The sequence below is a fragment of the Salvelinus alpinus genome, chromosome 26 (genome assembly GCF_045679555.1).
Source record: "Salvelinus alpinus chromosome 26, SLU_Salpinus.1, whole genome shotgun sequence".
Lineage (NCBI taxonomy): Eukaryota > Metazoa > Chordata > Actinopteri > Salmoniformes > Salmonidae > Salvelinus > Salvelinus alpinus.
The window spans coordinates 26,376,684-26,397,135 of NC_092111.1; the positions used below are offsets into that span (position 1 = coordinate 26,376,684).

General features: G+C 44.7%; 1 protein-coding gene across 1 annotated transcript in view; it reads left to right on the top strand.

The window, feature by feature from the left end:
* The window catches only part of LOC139555070 (zinc finger protein 704-like), a 91,192-nt gene extending 79,920 nt beyond the window's left edge, over positions 1-11,272 (top strand). Inside the window, exons 5-9 of the mRNA XM_071368523.1 lie at positions 3,937-4,037; positions 6,994-7,279; positions 7,525-7,686; positions 7,963-8,060; positions 8,332-11,272. Of these exons, the coding sequence (XP_071224624.1) occupies positions 3,937-4,037; positions 6,994-7,279; positions 7,525-7,686; positions 7,963-8,060; positions 8,332-8,446 (762 nt within the window). The 3' untranslated portion in view covers positions 8,447-11,272. The remainder of the gene's footprint in view (positions 1-3,936; positions 4,038-6,993; positions 7,280-7,524; positions 7,687-7,962; positions 8,061-8,331) is intronic.
* The last annotated feature ends 9,180 nt before the right edge of the window (positions 11,273-20,452 follow it).

Sequence of the window (20,452 nt, forward strand, 5' to 3'; positions counted from 1 at the left end):
AACCCATAGGATAATCCATAGGATAACCCATAGGATAACCCATAGGATAATCCATAGGATAACCCATAGGATACCCCATAGGATAACCCATAGGATAACCCATAGGATACCCCATAGGATACCCCATAGGATAACCCATAGGATACCCCATAGGATACCCCATAGGATACCCCATAGGATAACCCATAGGATAATCCATAGGATACCCCATAGGATACCCCATAGGATAACCCATAGGATAATCCATAGGATACCCCATAGGATACCCCATAGGATAATCCATAGGATACCCCATAGGATAACCCATAGGATAATCCATAGGATACCCCATAGGATAACCCATAGGATACCCCATAGGATAACCCATAGGATACCCCATAGGATAACCCATAGAATAACCCATAGGATACCCCATAGGATAACCCATAGGAGACCCCATAGGATAACCCATAGGATACCCATAGGATACCCCATAGGATAACCCATAGGATAATCCATAGGATACCCCATAGGATACCCCATAGGATACCCCATAGGATAATCCATAGGATACCCCATAGGATACCCCATAGGATAACCCATAGGATAACCCATAGGATACCCCATAGGATACCCCATAGGATAACCCATAGGATAACCCATAGGATACCCCATAGGATAACCCATAGGATACCCCATAGGATACCCCATAGGATAACCCACAGGATACACCATAGGATACCCCATAGGATACACCATAGGAATACACATAGGATAATACATAGGATAACCCGAAAACAGTTAACATAATGCTATTGTGATATGTGACAGACTGATCCTTAGACACGTGGCAATGCCTCATGTCGTTTCTGAGCCACCACATAGCACAAACACCACTAGAGGAGACCATCAACACTAATTGGGCGGACCCAGCAGCATGTTATGGCCACTTAGAGTAGCCGAACGCTCCCGCTTCAACTCTCATTTATTTACTCCGTTGACGGCCACCATTTTGTAACTCTCCTCATTTACGTGAATTAATGACTGAATATTCCCTCCTTTATTTCTTTCCCTCTTTCTTTGTCTCATTCTTATCAGGGGAGCAGAATTCTTGGATGCTGAAGCTCTGTTGTGTTGTCTAGCTGTCAATTCCCAGACTATACTCACACACACACACACACACACACACACACACACACACACACACACACACACACACACACACACCTCCCGCCATTTATCCTGCTTAATTACTTTACAGCCACACATGGGCCCATCTAACATTGAAATTAATGATTTTAATATCTTCACTGGCAAACATGAAGATTGTCCCTCCATCCTCTCATTCTTTAGAATCAGTATCCAATGAAGAGATGAGCGGTGCTGTGCGTCTCCCATCAGATCAATAGGATAGCTCTGGTGAGAGACGCACAGCACCGCTCAACTCTTAATTGGATACTGATTCTAAAGAATGAGAGGATGGAGGGAGATAGAGATGGGGGGGGAAGAAAGTTAGAGGGGGTGTGCTGAGAGATGGAGACAGACACAAAGAGAATGGTAAAGGGGCAGAGATATTGAGAATGGGGTAGATGGAGAGCATTAAAGACAGGAGGAGTCTAAATCAGAGTATAGTTTGATTTGAGGACAGCCATGCAACAGTGCAATAAAATATATTCAGATTTGCTTTTAAAGGAGTATTCCACAGGAACAGAACCTCTCCTGGAGGGGCACAGGACCTCTCCTGGAGGGGCACAGGACATGTCTGTCTGGTGTCTCCCTGTGTTATGTTCCTTTTTCAACTTCTGACTCCAGTTCTCCGTATTGGCTTCAGATACAAGTCTAGTTTTCATTGTTCCCCGTATTTTTAGAAAACTTCCCCCAGGTTACATGTGAAATAATCACCCATGACAACTAGAGCCAAGTGTTGCTCTTCTTGTCCTCCTCTGAGTCAAACACAATGCTGCTCGTTCACCAGCTCTCTTTTAATGAACTGTGTGCTGCTGTAATGTGGAACTGCACAGGGGTTTTGTTACCGAAGGACCAACACACACACACACACACACACACACACACACACACACACACACACACACACACACACACACACACACACACACACACACACACAAGCAGGAGATGATGACGAGTGTATTATTTGGCATCAGGAAGAATTTTTTTTTTAACATCTTCTGTTGTAAATTAAATGAATGTCCTGAACAATGGCCAAATAGACGGCCACCTGACACCCATCATAAAGATCTGTGACGAGGGATCAGAGCATTAAGACACGTCTATCCTCATCAGGCCCAACGGCTTTCAACTGGAGGCATACACCCGCGCACACACACACACACGCACAATCTGAAAAGCTGCTGCTCGGAAGCAATTGCTCTCGGAGGGCCATGATGTAATTACGGAGGACTGATAGTGTGAAATATGGCACAGAGGTGTGTGTGTATGTATTGTGTTAGAGAAATGGCACAGCAAAGAGCAGACCTCCTCCTGCGCTCTCCTCTCACCACCCCGCAAGTTACACCAGCCTTGCCTCAGCCTCCTCAGACTGAATGGGGCAGACAGGTGGGTTGGTGGGAGTCCCTGGCCACATGTTAGTTTGACTAATGGAGGGTGGGATGAGTGGCAAAGCTCTTACCACTCTGTTCCACCCTTTCTCTGTGAGGGAGGTACATTGACACAAAACCCACACACATTCACATACACTACATACACACATACGTGCACACACACAGCGACACAACACAAACACATACATACACACAACATGCGCGCGCACACTTTTAAATAATTTGCTGCTGCTACTCTGTTCTTTATTTGACTTGTATTATCTATCCTGAAGCCTAGTCACTTTACCCTGCCTTCATGTACATATCTACCTCAAATACCTCGCATCCCTGCATAGTGATCTGGTACTGGTACTCCTTGTATATAGCTCCACATTGATCTGGTACTGGTTCTCCCTGTATATAGCTCCACATTGATCTGGTACTGGTACTCCCTGTATATAGCTCCACATTGATCTGGTACTCCCTGTATATAAGCTCCACATTGATCTGGTACTGGTACTCCCTGTATATAGCTCCACATTGATCTGGTACTCCCTGTATATAGCTCCACATTGATCTGGTACTGGTACTCTCTGTATATAGCTCCACATTGATCTGGTACTCCCTGTATATAGCTCCACATTGATCTGGTACTGGTACTCTCTGTATATAGCTCCACATTGATCTGGTAATCTCTGTATATAGCTCCACATTGATCTGGTACTGGTACTCTCTGTATATAGCTCCACATTGATCTGGTAATCTCTGTATATAGCTCCACATTGATCTGGTAATCTCTGTATATAGCTCCACATTGATCTGGTACTGGTACTCCCTGTATATAAGCTCCACATTGATCTGGTACTCCCTGTATATAGCTCCACATTGATCTGGTACTGGTAATCTCTGTATATAGCTCCACATTGATCTGGTACTGGTAATCTCTATATATAGCTCCACATTGATCTGGTACTGGTAATCTCTGTATATAGCTCCACATTGATCTGGTACTGGTAATCTCTGTATATAGCTCCACATTGATCTGGTACTGGTACTCCCTGTATATAAGTTCCACATTGATCTAGTACTCCCTGTATATGGCTCCACATTGATCTAGTACTCCCTGTATATGGCTCCACATTGATCTAGTACTCCCTGTATATAAGCTCCACATTGATCTGGTACTCTCTGTATATGGCTCCACATTGATCTAGTACTCCCTGTATATAGCTCCATTCTTGTATATTTGATTCCTCTTGTGTTACTATTTCACGGTAAAGTCTACACCAGTTGTATTCGGCGCTTGTGACAAATGAAATTTGATTTTGAGTGCGTGAGAAAAGGGTGAAGAGTTGATGTTGAATGTTCTGTCTTTCCTCCTGTGTGTAATGTACAGAACTCCATGAAGGTGATGTTTAAGTGTCTGTGGAAGAACTGTGGGAAGGTTCTGAGCACGGCTGCTGGGATACAGAGACACATCCGGACCGTTCACCTGGGGTAAGACACATACTGTTATACACATCACTCAGTCACGCACTCTCTCTTTTATCCTCTCTCTGACATGTATACAGTACAGGTCAAAGGTTTGGAGTCCTACTCACTCAAGGGACTTTTTTTCATTTGACTATTTTCTACATTGTAGAATTATAGTGAAGACATCAAAACTGAAATAACACTTTTGGAATCATGTAGTTACCAAAAAAGTGTTAAACAAATCAAAACATTTTATATTTGAGACTCATCAAAGTAGCCACCCTTTGCCTTGACGGAAGCTTTGCACACTCTTGGCATTCTTTCAACCAGCTTCATAAGGAAAGCTTTTCCAACAGTCTTGAAGGAGTTCCCACATATGCTGAGCACTTGTTGGCTGCTTTTCCTTCACTCTGCGCTCCAACTCATCCCAAACCATCTCAATTGGGTTGAGGTTGGGTGAATGTGGAGGCCAGGTCATCTGATGCAGCACTCCATCACTCTCCTTCTTGTTCAAATAGCCCTTATCAAAATCAAACCAAATTGTATTTGTCACATGTGCCGAATACAACATGCGTAGGTAGACCTTACAGTTAAATGCTTACTTACAAGCCCTTAACCAACAATGCAGTTTTAAGAAAATACCTAAAAATAAAAAAAAATTAAGGAAAAGTAAGAGATAAGAAAAACAAATAATTAAGAGCAGCAGTGAAGAACAAAAGCGGGGCTATATACAGGGGGTACCGGTACAGAGTCAATGTGTGGGGGCACCGGTGTCGATAAATAAGATAACTATGTACATGCAGGTGGGGTTGTTAAAGTGGCTATGCATAGATAATAACAGAGAGTTGTAGCAGCGTGGGGGACGCAAATAGTCTGGGTAGCCATTTGATTAGCTGTTCAGGAGTCGTATGGCTTGGGGGTAGAAGCTGTTTAGAAGCCTCTTGGACCTAGACTTGGCGCTCCGGTACCGCTTGCCGTGCGGTAGCAGAGAGAACAGTCTATGACTAGGGTGGCTGGAGTCTTTGGTGATTTTTAGGGCCTTCCTCTGACACCGCCTGGTATAGAGGTCCTGGATGGCAGGAAGCTTGGCTGTACGCACTACCCTCTGTAGTCCCTTGCGGTCGGAGCCCGAGCAGTTGCCATACCAGGTAGTGATGCAACCCGTCAGGATGCTCTCGATGATGCAGCTGTAAAATCTTTTGAAGATCTGGAGGTGTGGAAGTGTGTTCTGGATCATTGTCCTGTTGGAAAACAAATTACAGTCCCACAAAGTGCAAACCAGATGGGATGGCGTATCGCTGCAGAATGCTGTGGTAGCCATGCTGGTTAAGTGTGCCTTGAATTCTAAATGAATCAGACAGTCACAAGTAAAGCACCATCACACCTCCTCCATGCTTCACGGTGGGAACCACACATGCTGAGATCATTTGTTCACATTCTCTGCGTCTCACAAAGTTGGAACCAAAAATCTCAAATTTGGACTCATCAGACCAAAGGACAGATTTCCACCGGTCTAATGTCCATTGCTCGTGTTTCTTGGCCTAAGCAAGTCTTTTATTATTATTGGTGTCCTTTAGTAGTGGTGTCTTTGCAGCAATTCGACCATGACGGCCTGATTCAAGCTGTCTCCTCTGAACAGTTGATGTTGAGATGTGTCTGTTACTTGAACTCTGTGAGGCATTTATTTGGGCTGCAATTTCTGAGGCTGGTAACTCTAATTAATTTATCCTCTACAGCAGAGGTAATTCTGGGTCTTCCTTTCCTGTGGCGATCCTCATGAGAGCCAGTTTCATCATAGAGCTTGATAGTTTTTGCCACTGCACTTGAAGAAACGTTCAAAGTTCTTGAAATATTCCGGATCGATTGACCTTAATGTCTTAAAGTAATGATGGACTCATTTCTCTTTGCTTATTTGAGCTGTTCTTGCCATAATATGGACTTGGTATTTGTGACCCTTACCATGTCACAACACAACTGATTGGCTCAAATGCATTAAGAAGGACATTAATTCCACAAATTAACTCTTAACCAGGCACACCTGTTAATTGAAATGCATTCCAGGTGACTACCTCATGAAGCTGGTTGAGAGAATGTTAAGAGTGTGCAAAGCTGTCATCAAGGCAAAGGGTGGCTACATTGAATAATCTCAAATTTAACCTGGCTGGCAGCGGTCCAGCTGAACCTTGGGCACCTCCTTTCACTGGGATTGTCAAAACACAACAGCAGATTAATCCCTGTGGTATTATCACCATGGTAACATTTTCTCCACTTGGCACAGCGTGACAGGCCAGGGATAAATGAGGACAGAACAGAACAATGTTATCACACAGATGACATTTACACTCAGTCAATTAAAGGCCAATAATAACCACAGTGGTACTCACAACAGAGATACCTTTAAAGACCGCCACCCCACTTCCCTGACAGACAGAATAGCGTTTGAGGAGTGTTTGTTTGCTAGGCCTGTAAGGTCTACTGTCTGTGCTACAAGGGGGATGAGGGTGACATAATGACACATTTCAGAGCCAGCTCTCCCCAGTCTATCTCTGATGAAGTTTGCTCATAAAGAATGATAGAGGCCTCTGGTGGCCAAAAGGCATGGGCAACACCATTGAGGGCTTCCACCATTTTAATGTAGTCAACTGGGTGGGACTTCCAACTTCATTGGCTGATCACTCCTGGTGACCCTGTTGGAGTCATGTCCAACCAGATTGTCAGGAGGGATCATCCAATCATGACAAAGAAAATTGTCTACTTCAAAATGGGAAAAAATGATCCATCTCAATGAGCTTGCTTTAGTTTCTCTGTCAATCACTTTATGAACATGATCAGATTCGGTAGTTCATAACCTGATATTAGTCATGGGACCAGCAAACTGGCCCAATCATCATTTCTCTGTAATGACAAGAGCAGGGCTCATCTAATCCAAGATCAATGCTGATATTAACATTCCTAGTTTTAACTCCTTCCTCTCCCACAGGCGTAACTGTGACTCTGACTGCAGTGACGGAGAGGAGGATTTCTACTACTCAGAGATAAAACTCAACACAGACTCAGTGGCTGACGGTCTGAGCAGCCTGTCCCCCGTCTCCCCCTCCGTACTCTCCCCCATCTCTCCCCCCCATGACAACCTCAGACGACCCCCTGCAGAGGGCAGCAACGGGACCAATGGGAACAAGGATAATCACACCCACTCCAACAGCACGCCCCTCAGTCGCTCCGCCCCCAGCGCCCTCTACCTCATCCACGCAGAACACGCCTACCAGGTGAGAAATGCACCCACAAAACTACTGGCCACACCTTCTGATCTCCTAAGTAGCGAAGTGCTTACAGTATTTGCAATACAATTTAATTGATTGAGTGCTTGACGGTTGGTTGGTTTGATTGTTTGATTGGCGTATTGGTTGATAGGTCCATTGATTGATTGATTTGTTAATTGACTGACTGTGTGGGTGCTTCACACTGGTCTTTAAAGGTGTGACTGACTTGTGGCTGTTCCTTCCCTCCCCAGGCCACAGCTCCAGTCACCATCCCCTTCTCAGGCTCTGGGTCTGGCCCTGGCCCAGGCTCTGCTGCCTCAGGCTCTGCTGCCTCCACCTCCTTCACCCCCAACAGCAGCTCAACCTTCAGTATCTCCTGGCAGTCACCTCCTGTCACCTTCACTGGCACAGCTGTGAGTAGAAGAAACACACACAAACTTGCACATACAGGGATACACACACACACACACACACACACACACACACACACACACACACACACACACACACACACACACACACACACACACACACACACACACACACACACACACACACACACACACACACACACACACACAGCCTCTCAAGCATACCAGTGGTTTTCTGTTGTTTTGTGCCTGTATTCAAATGAATGTTCTGTCTATTTCTGTGTTCTGATGGCTCTGGTTCTGTTTACCTCTCTCCAGGCATCTCCCACCCACAGTCGGACACAGAGCTTCGGGGAGCAGCGGTCCCAGACAATAGCAGTCCTCTCCTCCCCTCCCAGAGCCACTGGCTCACTCAGGTACCAATGACCTCTACCAGCTGAACTTTTACTGATGACCTCTGAGCTTTGGGCATCCTGAAATCACAGGAAACCCACGTTGAATCCATATTTAGCGATGTATGTCTTCCATAGGAATGAAGCAACTTTCCAGAACCATGTTTTATGTTTTTCCCCACTTGTATAAACTATACATCAATTATCAACATGTTGGATGTTTTCTCTCTCATTATAAACCAGTCAGTGTTAACAAACATATTTTACCATATCCTCATCTCTCTCCCCTCTCCAGCCGTAAGTCCCGTGGCGAGGGTAAGAAGTGTCGTAAAGTGTACGGAATGGAGAACAGGGACATGTGGTGCACTGCCTGCCGATGGAAGAAAGCCTGCCAGAGATTTACCGACTGAACCAACCAAGTAACCGACCAGCCGTGAGGGTTGCCCGTGGGAACGAGGGGTGTTCCTTTCTGTTCCCTTCCTACGCATTCGTTGTCACTCCAAAACCAACGTTGTCACACCCCTCTACAGTCCTGGTCCACTCCACCCCAACCCTAACCCGACCCCTCCTGACCCACCCCAGCAGGACCAAGGGGGTGGAGCCTCCTACTGTTCTGAGTATATCCCAAGCTAACTCCAGCTCCCTCCCAAGACAAAAATAACCTCGGACCTAATCGTCAGGTCAGCCATAAAGGGACCAGAAAAGAGGCAAATTTTGTCCCAGAACGTCTCAATATTTTTGTTTTTACTGAGAATGGGCTTTTTTTGCTTTGAGAGAAGGCCATAATAAAAAGAGAACGGGGGAAAATCATTGTTTCCCATGTAGACTCCTTTCTTCCCCACTGGCGCACTCTTTCTGTTCCAGCCTGCTTCTTCTACTGGGTGCTCTGGATCTCTACAACCACAGGCCCCCTCTCTTCCCCGTCCTCACCCCAGGGAATGTATCTTGTGTCTGGACTCGGCAGGGGGAGAGGGAGGGGTGGATAGCACCCCCTAAAGGGGTTAAATGGATCAATGCAACAACAGCAAAAATACAAATACACAGTCGGGATGCAGAACAGACTAACCTTGTCAGCAGCAATGAGCCCTACACCGCAACCCTGCATCACAACCGCAACACAGGACCACACAGTTTTCTATCTACATTTTATATATATATATCCAGTTGACTGAAGCTAAAAAGGGTCATTTTCTTTCAGGGAGTGTTGATCAAAAGAAAGGAAACATTTCAATATAGTTATTTACAGTGAGGGTTGGTCACATGATATTTACTTGCAACCAAAAAGTTTATTTTTAATTTTTTTTATGTGCCATTTTCCCTAATGGTGTTATTTCTCTGTATCTATTCTTCTTGGTGTATTGAAAGCACAAAAAGGACTGTTTTTGCTCACTAAGAACTCAAAACATTACACCCCTCCCACACACTTTGGGGCAAAACAATCAACCGACTTAAAATGGGGCTGCATACAAGCGCCCCTCTTCTTCCATCAGGAGTTAGTTCGTATTTCTAACGTTTTGTTTACGGGCGCCATTCTTTACCAAAGCCCGTAGGTCACCTACAAGATGGAGGGTGTCCGCTCAATTTTCCCTTTCCTTTCCAATACCAAAAGTGAAGCAAGAACTTTTACTGTATGTGTGTGATGTGAATGAACACTTGTAAAGGCAGTATGTGGCAGTTCCTGTTGGGTTGGGGTGAACATCTCACTCTCTCACCCTACTCACTCTTGTGTTGACCTTCCAGGTCTGAGAGAATATTGGTGAAGTAGGGATGGTAACACCACTTGTACCATACTGTGGCTGGTCCAGCCCAGACCACCTTGTTGGAAAATGGGAAGCTTTTTGGGAGATTTCTTTAACTCTGCACACTGCACTCACTCCAGCTCAGCTGGCACATCACTCTATGGGCTTCATAAGTAGTAAGAAACGGTGTGATTGATGGGTGGCAGAGGCCGATCCACTGGTGCAGCTACCTGATTGGTTATGTGGACCAGACTGACCCCACCCACTCCACTTCCTGGCCACCTGGTTGGCTTGGACACGGGAGGTTGACTCACTTTTGAAAGTGACATTACTGTACGTGGTGGATTATGAACTCTGATGGAATCACTCTGTTGTCACCTAGCTAGTTCTCTCTGTCTGTTAGCTCAGACACTCTCTTGGCTGTTCTAAGGCTGCGCACCGCAAGCCTTCTTCCAAAGTGTGGACTTGCACATTTCCGGTCATGGATTTAACAATGGTGTCCAGCCAGTGTTTACACCAATCCTATGCTTTTAAATCCATGAATGGGAGTATGCACATTTTGGGACACAGCCTAAAACTCTTATATGAAGGTCAATATAACAAGGTCAAAGAAGTACACACAAAGAAAAGTCAACACACAGTCCAACACCAGCTATATAAACACACTAGTAAACCCACTCTGTTCACACCAGCTATATAAACACACTAGTAAACCCACTCTGTTCACACCAGCTATATAAACACACTAGTAAACCCACTCTGTTCACACCAGCTATATAAACACACTAGTAAACCCACTCTGTTCACACCAGCTATATAAACACACTAGTAAACCCACTCTGTTTACACCAGCTATATAAACACACTAGTAAACCCACTCTGTTTACACCAGCTATATAAACACACTAGTAAACCCACTCTGTTCACACCAGCTATATAAACACACTAGTAAACCCACTCTGTTCACACCAGCTATATAAACACACTAGTAAACCCACTCTGTTTACACCAGCTATATAAACACACTAGTAAACCCACTCTGTTCACACCAGCTATATAAACACACTAGTAAACCCACTCTGTTTACACCAGCTATATAAACACACTAGTAAACCCACTCTGTTTACACCAGCTATATAAACACACTAGTAAACCCACTCTGTTTACACCAGCTATATAAACACACTAGTAAACCCACTCTGTTCACACCAGCTATATAAACACACTAGTAAACCCACTCTGTTCACACCAGCTATATAAACACACTAGTAAACCCACTCTGTTCACACCAGCTATATAAACACACTAGTAAACCCACTCTGTTCACACCAGCTATATAAACACACTCGTAAACCCACTCTGTTCACACCAGCTATATAAACACACTAGTAAACCCACTCTGTTTACACCAGCTATATAAACACACTAGTAAACCCACTCTGTTCACACCAGCTATATAAACACACTAGTAAACCCACTCTGTTCACACCAGCTATATAAACACACTAGTAAACCCACTCTGTTCACACCAGCTATATAAACACACTAGTAAACCCACTCTGTTCACACCAGCTATATAAACACACTAGTAAACCCACTCTGTTCACACCAGCTATATAAACACACTAGTAAACCCACTCTGTTCACACCAGCTATATAAACACACTAGTAAACCCACTCTGTTCACACCAGCTATATAAACACACTCGTAAACCCACTCTGTTCACACCAGCTATATAAACACACTAGTAAACCCACTCTGTTCACACCAGCTATATAAACACACTAGTAAACCCACTCTGTTCACACCAGCTATATAAACACACTCGTAAACCCACTCTGTTCACACCAGCTATATAAACACACTAGTAAACCCACTCTGTTTACACCAGCTATATAAACACACTAGTAAACCCACTCTGTTCACACCAGCTATATAAACACACTAGTAAACCCACTCTGTTCACACCAGCTATATAAACACACTAGTAAACCCACTCTGTTCACACCAGCTATATAAACACACTAGTAAACCCACTCTGTTAACACCAGCTATATAAACACACTAGTAAACCCACTCTGTTCACACCAGCTATATAAACACACTAGTAAACCCACTCTGTTCACACCAGCTATATAAACACACTAGTAAACCCACTCTGTTCACACCAGCTATATAAACACACTCGTAAACCCACTCTGTTCACACCAGCTATATAAACACACTAGTAAACTTACTCTGTTCACACCAGCTATATAAACACACTCGTAAACCCACTCTGTTCACACCAGCTATATAAACACACTAGTAAACCCACTCTGTTTACACCAGCTATATAAACACACTAGTAAACCCACTCTGTTCACACCAGCTATATAAACACACTAGTAAACCCACTCTGTTCACACCAGCTATATAAACACACTAGTAAACCCACTCTGTTCACACCAGCTATATAAACACACTAGTAAACCCACTCTGTTTACACCAGCTATATAAACACACTAGTAAACCCACTCTGTTCACACCAGCTATATAAACACACTAGTAAACCCACTCTGTTCACACCAGCTATATAAACACACTAGTAAACCCACTCTGTTCACACCAGCTATATAAACACACTCGTAAACCCACTCTGTTCACACCAGCTATATAAACACACTAGTAAACCCACTCTGTTCACACCAGCTATATAAACACACTCGTAAACCCACTCTGTTCACACCAGCTACATAAACACACTAGTAAACCCACTCTGTTCACACCAGCTATATAAACACACTAGTAAACCCACTCTGTTCACACCAGCTATATAAACACACTAGTAAACCCACTCTGTTCACACCAGCTATATAAACACACTCGTAAACCCACTCTGTTCACACCAGCTATATAAACACACTCGTAAACCCACTCTGTTCACACCAGCTATATAAACACACTCGTAAACCCACTCTGTTTACACCAGCTATATAAACACACTAGTAAACCCACTCTGTTCACACCAGCTATATAAACACACTAGTAAACCCACTCTGTTCACACCAGCTATATAAACACACTAGTAAACCCACTCTGTTCACACCAGCTATATAAACACACTAGTAAACCCACTCTGTTCACACCAGCTATATAAACACACTAGTAAACCCACTCTGTTCACACCAGCTATATAAACACACTAGTAAACCCACTCTGTTCACACCAGCTATATAAACACACTAGTAAACCCACTCTGTTCACACCAGCTATATAAACACACTAGTAAACCCACTCTGTTCACACCAGCTATATAAACACACTAGTAAACCCACTCTGTTCACAACCCAGCTTCCTCCGTACCTCCTCCGGGATTATATACCCTTTATTTTTCTCAACCCTTTTCTATTTTTGTCTTTTTATCTGAATGTTTATGTAGATGGAGCTCTGATTTGACAGTTTATTAAGTTAAATGTTCTCCACTTTAAAGCTAAAAATCTATCCTCCACTCAATGAACGAGTTCAGTATAACGCCAAGAAGGGTGACCATAGTTTAAGTGTTGTATCATTCATTCACCTGTCGACTAAACCAATGTTGTAAACATGGTATGGCCTAGGTCGCCCATTCAAAGTCATTGTGCTTTTATATTATGTCCTTGGAGTTTCTGCAAGATTAAACTATATTTAGATCAGTGATGTGCAACTCACTGCCCCCCTTTTGAAGGCCCTCGGATACATTTTTGAGGGAACTCAGTCGGGTCTCAACTTACTGTTGAGAGTTAGAATAGTAGAATACACAAGGTGCAAGTTCAACATTTGATTGTGCATCAGCAGTTTTTCTCTTGTTATGTCAGTCACTGATAGTCACTCAATTAGCCTTTATCAACTAAAATGTTTAGCGGACAGTTATCGAGACTTGTTATCATGGTGGAGTTACTGGCCGGGGGCCTCCATTGATTTTGTTTGTCAGTCTCACTCAGATATCATATTAAAACCTGCAAGCATTTCTCTCCACCCAATGGCAAAATGTGTACAATTGCACGAAACTAACATAAAAAATCTCCTCTGTCAAGAATGTTATGCTCGCGGTGTGGGGGTATGGATGTGTGTACGCAGACCCCCCCACCGTCATCATCGGTGCCCATCCCTGATCCAGATGATCTAAAACTGACATTTTATTATGTCAACGGATTGCAGTTTAAAAAAGACTAATGTACACATGCTTAAAGAAGAGTACATGTTTAAATGTAACGGAGGAACAGATGGATCTGGCTGTTCTACTGCTAAAGGAAGACCGTGGTTATTGTAACCGTGTAACTCTTAGGAGAATACTGCCATCTTGTTTTGTTACAGTAGGTGGACCCCACAACCTAATACCCAAATGCTCTCACAAACACACACACACACACACACACACACACACACACACACACACACACACACACACACACACACACACACACACACACACACACACACACTGTAACTCTCTATAATATCTATCTGCCAGTGTCATTTAGCAGTTGGAGAAAGACACCTGATTAAAAACATTTGTCTTATTTCCAATACCCAATACCATTCTCTTCAACCTTATAAAGTTGTCATACTCGCAATTAGCTTGACGTGTGTGTGTGTGTGCGCCTTTAGGCTAGTGTGTGGGCCCATGCCCCCCCCCCCCCCCCCCCCCGGGAATCCATTGTTTTATCTCCAACTCCATGCCCTGTTACTTACACTGTGGTGCTTTTTAAAATTGTGTTCAATAAGCGGTATCCCTGTTATTAGAAATATAATTCTAGAAATAGCATTCTAGATTCTATTTCTATGTCCCCGTTGTTGTGTGGAGATTGTGTCAGCCTCTACAGGGCTGAGGCTGGGTTACTTAGTGGTGCTGTGCACTCAGGTAGCAGGGAATGCAGGGGGGTGCTACTTTTGTCCAATGCGATTTCACAATAATGTCCTATGGCCTCTGTTACACTGTAGTAGAACATGAAAATAAAAACACCTGCCTCGAGGCAAGTCCATCTCTCTCAACAGAGATCTTGGTGTGTCGTCACCAACACTGTCGTTTTTCCTCTCCAATCGCATTATATTATGTACCGTACCGTATCAACGTGTTGTAGCTTATCTCGGTAGATATCAACCGACCAGATTCCAATTCTACCAGATATAGTGGAAATACAAGCTAAAGTGTTGTTCACATGTAATAGATAATTATATTTCTAAATACATCATATAGCTACAGTGTTATTGAGCTAAGAGCGGTTTTAATCCAGTTCTTGTATGAAAGGTACATCCACCCAATAAGCCTACATTACGTTGCCTTTCTGAAACGTATACTTTTCAGCTAGTTGTGGTAACTGTGTTTAACTGTCATGCAACTGAAGAAACTAGGATATAATGTATGGTCCACCTGATTTACCTAAAGGCGTCAGGTTCAATGATATCATCCGTTATTTACTTCAGTCAGTACATCGGAACAGAAGGGAGCTGAATGGATGGAATCTGAGGGAATAGTCATAATAGAAGGATTTGTTTGCTTTATTCAGTAGGCCCTGGGAAATGGCTTCCCACTATGAACAAGTGTTAGAGAAGCCAGGTGTGTTCAGCAAGACGCAATGTTTTGGAACTTTCAGATAGCAATATGTTATGTAGAATAAATATACCTCTGACATGTAGAATAAGGAAGCACATTGGCTCTATTCATGGCATTTCTATCTGCAACATTAGAAAACATTGGGCAACTGAGCATGGCCTGTAGGAGTTCCCTGTAGTGGCTAAGTGGGTGACATGAATACATATTAGGAACATGGGGATGTGGAGTGCACCAGTGGTGGGTAGATCATAAAGGTATTTTCTTCTCTTGTGTTTATACGCTGCTGCTCCTGCTGTTAAGGGGTTGGGCTCCCTGTTGATTTAGAACTGATTAAAACAAGGCAGCAGCATTCAAATGATGGAAGTATGACATCAAGCTAGCACGAGTTATGATGAGGATCCCCAACATAGCAAACGAACATGGACACAAGTACACGGATACATACAGGGTACCCAGATACATACAGAGTACCCAGATACATACAGAGTACCCAGATACATACAGAGTACCCAGATACATACAGAGTACCCAGATACATACAGAGTACCCAGATACATACAGCGTACGCAGATACATACAGGGTACCCAGATACATACAGAGTACCCAGATACATACAGGGTACCCAGATACATACAGGGTACACAGATACATACAGGGTACCCAGATACATACAGGGTACCCAGATACATACATACATGCACGCATACAGAGTACACGGATACATACATACATAGTACACGGATACATACAGTACATTGTCTCTCACTACCAGCGATCTCCTCCCCATGCTGAGGGCAGTGTGATGGATTCTGAGGCTATGGGCTGAGATTAGTTACAGTTCAAGTTTTGTAACAAAGTCTAAAGAGAAGTTTGTGCATAGTTTAGATAAGTTAGTGGTCTTTACAATGTCCGTATGTTCAGTGATATTCCAGCCGTACCCAGTTAGCCTTATCCTGGATCTGACCTTCAAACCACTTCTTTTGATTAGCCAGGTAGTTAGTGCTAGCGCCTGGCAGGGGTCTTCCCTCTGGCCTTCTAGGGCTTTTGTATCTGCCCCTAGCTCCGTCCCTCTCTTCTCTCCCAAGCTCTGTCCCTAGCGCCGTCACTCTCCTCTCTCCCTAGCTCCGTCACTCTCCTCTCTCCCGAGCTCCGTCCCTCTCTCCTCCCTCCCTCTCTCCGTCCCTCTCTCCTCCCTCCCTCTCTCCGTCCCTCGCTCCTCCCTCCCTAGCTCCGTCACTCTCTCCTCTGTCCCTCTCTCCGTCCCTCTCTCCTCCCTCCCTAGCCCCGTCCCTCTCTCCTCCCTCCCTAGCTCCGTCCCTCTCTCCTCCCTCCCTCTCTCCGTCCCTCTCTCCTCCCTCCCTAGCTCCGTCACTCTCTCCTCTGTCCCTCTCTCCTCCCTCCCTAGCTCCGTCCCTCTCTCCTCCCTCCCTAGCCCCGTCCCTCTCTCCTCCCTCCCTAGCCCCGTCCCTCTCTCCTCCCTCCCTAGCTCCGTCCCTCTCTCCTCCGTCCCGAGCTCCGTCCCTCTCTCCTCCCTCCCGAGCTCCGTCCCTCTCTCCTCCCTCCCTAGCTCCGTCCCTCTCTCCTCCCTCCCAAGCTCCGTCCCTCTCTCCTCCCTCCCTAGCTCCGTCACTCTCTCCTCTGTCCCGAGCTCCGTCCCTCTCTCCTCCCTCCCAAGCTCAGTCCCTCTCTCCTCCCTCCCTAGCTCCGTCACTCTCTCCTCTGTCCCGAGCTCCGTCCCTCTCTCCTCCCTCCTTAGCGTCGTCCCTCTCTCCTCCCTCCTTAGCGTCGTCCCTCACTCCTCCCTCCCTAGCTTCGTCCCTCACTCCTCCCTCCCTAGTTCCGTCCCTCTCTCACTAGCTCTGTCCCTATCTCTGTCACTCCCTCCTCTCTCACTAGTTCCATCCCTCTCTCCTTGCTCCGTCCCTCTGTCCGGCGCTCCGTCCCTCTCTTCTCTGACACTGGGTTCATTGTGCTCCTCAGAGGTATTGCTCAACAATAAGCCAATGGCAGGTGGGCTAGGCTGGGCTGAACAGAGACCCACTGCACTGGCACAATACTGTGTGTATGTGTCTTGGTTAAATGGACCGCAAAGCAATGAAGAGGAGATTTATTGGCCACACACGCCCGAGCGCACACACACACACACACACAGCACGACTTTAAAGTAAAGGAAATCATCCAAAAATTGCTGATGTATTTTTCATAAATGACACAAGATGACCACCTGTAACAAACAAGTAAAAAGGTTATTTAAGAGAGTAGGCTGCTAGTTATCAGAATAGTCATGGGAATATGGCTTGTATTGTACGAGCACAACCAGAAGGTCAATAACAACACATTCTAACAGCTAACAGGACTTCCACCAACAAACCATGAGAGCAGGTTATGTCTGTCTGGTCCCTCCCACTGTGTTAGTGGGGTTGGACAGTATTGTTGTGTTCCGGGGTTTGGGGAGTGAGGGCTTGTCCCTCTGACTGCTTTCAGGAATGTTAAGTCATGTGAAATAGAGGATGGTTTTTCATGGGTGCTTGGAGTGTGACTGTGCCTTGATGAGTTGGATTATGACTCTGGGTGTGTAGAGACACAGCTATGATGGAATGTCTCCAGCCTCCTCTTGTCTGGGTTCTTTATTCAAATGATGAAAATGTACTGTTAAGTTCAGGGGCCACTGTTGGCCCCCATGGGAATGCAAGGCTAGAGTGACTGCCTCCTTTCTCTTTCATGCTGTGGATCCAAAGAGGCGGGACTTTTTTTTTTTAGGGCAAGGAAGGATTTTTGGATCTTCAGATGCTTTTTATAAACTGTTTTTATGTACTTTTCTGTCTGTGTGGTCCTTTCTTTCTGCTTTTCCAAACATGTATTTGCCCTTGAATAAGGGCTTGTAGTTAGAATGAATTGATGTGAGATTGAAGAATTACAATCATGATGGAAAAGGCTTACTCTTTAATGGAAATGTTTGGGAAATCAGGGATGCTTCTTTTAAATGTGTTGAATCAGTAAGATGACCCATTCAGAGACTCAACAACACTACTGCTGCACCACAGGTGTGCAGGTCTTCATTGTATTGTTGGACCGCTTCCTAATGCTCACACCACACCATTCCTCTGTGACCTGCAATCAACTAAAAGTTGCCAGCAGCCACAGTGCAATAGCTGACCACTTCTTCAGAATCAGCAGGAGGCAGCATTTTGATCAGACCAACTAATGTGACCCAAAATAGGCACCTCAACCCAGCAACTTCCAAACTAGGAGCATTTATTAGTGGAAGGAGCTTTGTCTAACGTTCTATTCGGTGCAAAAATACTTGTTGTCTTCCCAGAAAAGGGGAGACCAAATGGAGACAGAGCATCTTCTCTGTAAATGGATCATCTCACTGCCCTGTCCTTCACCTACTATAACCATGTTAACCTCAACCAATTTAATGACTGTCGCACTGGATTTTTACACTTTTTCAATAGGTCTATATACTCTATGATGATCTAACTGTATTTTGTAATACTGCATGTGCATGCAAAGCTTCTGAGAAATGGCTTTATCAATGTGTATATTGTTGTGTTGTCCATGTAGAGGGCAGGCAGGTTGCCATTACCATGGAGGGAGAGTAACCGCTTCAAAAGTCCTCCAAATATTGTCAGTAGTGCTAGTGTTCTCCTGCCACTGTCCCAGTTAACCCTCTTCCTGCTATTCTCTGGTCTGTTCCACTGACCTCATGGCACTCTATTCCCTACAGTGCACTACTACGTTACATATGTAGTTCAATAGTATCTAGGTCTATGGGCCTCTCTCCCCTGTCTCTCTGTCTCTGTTTGGCTCTCTCTCTCTGTGGCTCTCTCTCTCGCTCTCTTTCTCTCTGTTTCTCTGTGTGTGTGTGTCTCTCTCTCTGTGTGTGTGTCGCTATATTAGTGTGTCTCTCTCTCTGTGTGTGTGTCGCTATATTAGTGTGTCTCTCTCTCTGTGTGTGTGTCGCTATATTAGTGTGTCTCTCTCTCTGTGTGTGTGTCGCTATATTAGTGTGTCTCTCTCTCTGTGTGTGTGTGTCTCTCTCTCTGTGTGTGTGTCGCTATATTAGTGTGTCTCTCTCTCTGTGTGTGTGTCGCTATATTAGTGTGTCTCTCTCTCTGTGTGTGTGTCGCTATATTAGTGTGTCTCTCTCTCTGTGTGTGTGTCGCTATATTAGTGTGTCTCTCTCTCTGTGTGTGTGTGTGTGTCTCTCTCTCTGTGTGTGTGTCGCTATATTAGTGTGTCTCTCTCTCTGTGTGTGTGTCGCTATATTAGTGTGTCTCTCTCTCTCTGTGTGTGTGTCGCTATATTAGTGTGTCTCTCTCTGTGTGTGTGTCGCTATATTAGTGTGTCTCTCTCTCTGTGTGTGTGTCGCTATATTAGTGTGTCTCTCTCTCTGTGTGTGTGTCGCTATATTAGTGTGTCTCTCTCTCTGTGTGTGTGTCGCTATATTAGTGTGTCTCTCTCTCTGTGTGTGTGTCGCTATATTAGTGTGTCTCTCTCTCTGTGTGTGTGTCGCTATATTAGTGTGTCTCTCTCTCTGTGTGTGTGTCGCTATATTAGTGTGTCTCTCTCTCTGTGTGTGTGTCGCTATATTAGTGTGTCTCTCTCTCTGTGTGTGTGTCGCTATATTAGTGTGTCTCTCTCTCTGTGTGTGTGTGTCTCTCTCTCTGTGTGTGTGTCGCTATATTAGTGTGTCTCTCTCTCTGTGTGTGTGTCGCTATATTAGTGTGTCTCTCTCTCTGTGTGTGTGTCGCTCTATTAGTGTGTCTCTCTCTCTGTGTGTGTGTCGCTATATTAGTGTGTCTCTCTCTCTGTGTGTGTGTCGCTATATTAGTGTGTCTCTCTCTCTGTGTGTGTGTCGCTATATTAGTGTGTCTCTCTCTCTCTGTGTGTGTGTCGCTATATTAGTCTGTCTCTCTGAATGTGGTTACTCCTGAGAGTCTGGTGGTTTGATGTGATTGGCAAGTCAGCTTAATAGAAGTAGTGTGCTAAATTTTACAGCTGACCATGCCAACCAGACGGTTCTGTGGATCCTCTCTTTCTCTCTCTGTCTCCCTCCCTTTCTCTCTGGCCCCATCCCAACCATAGCGGCATATG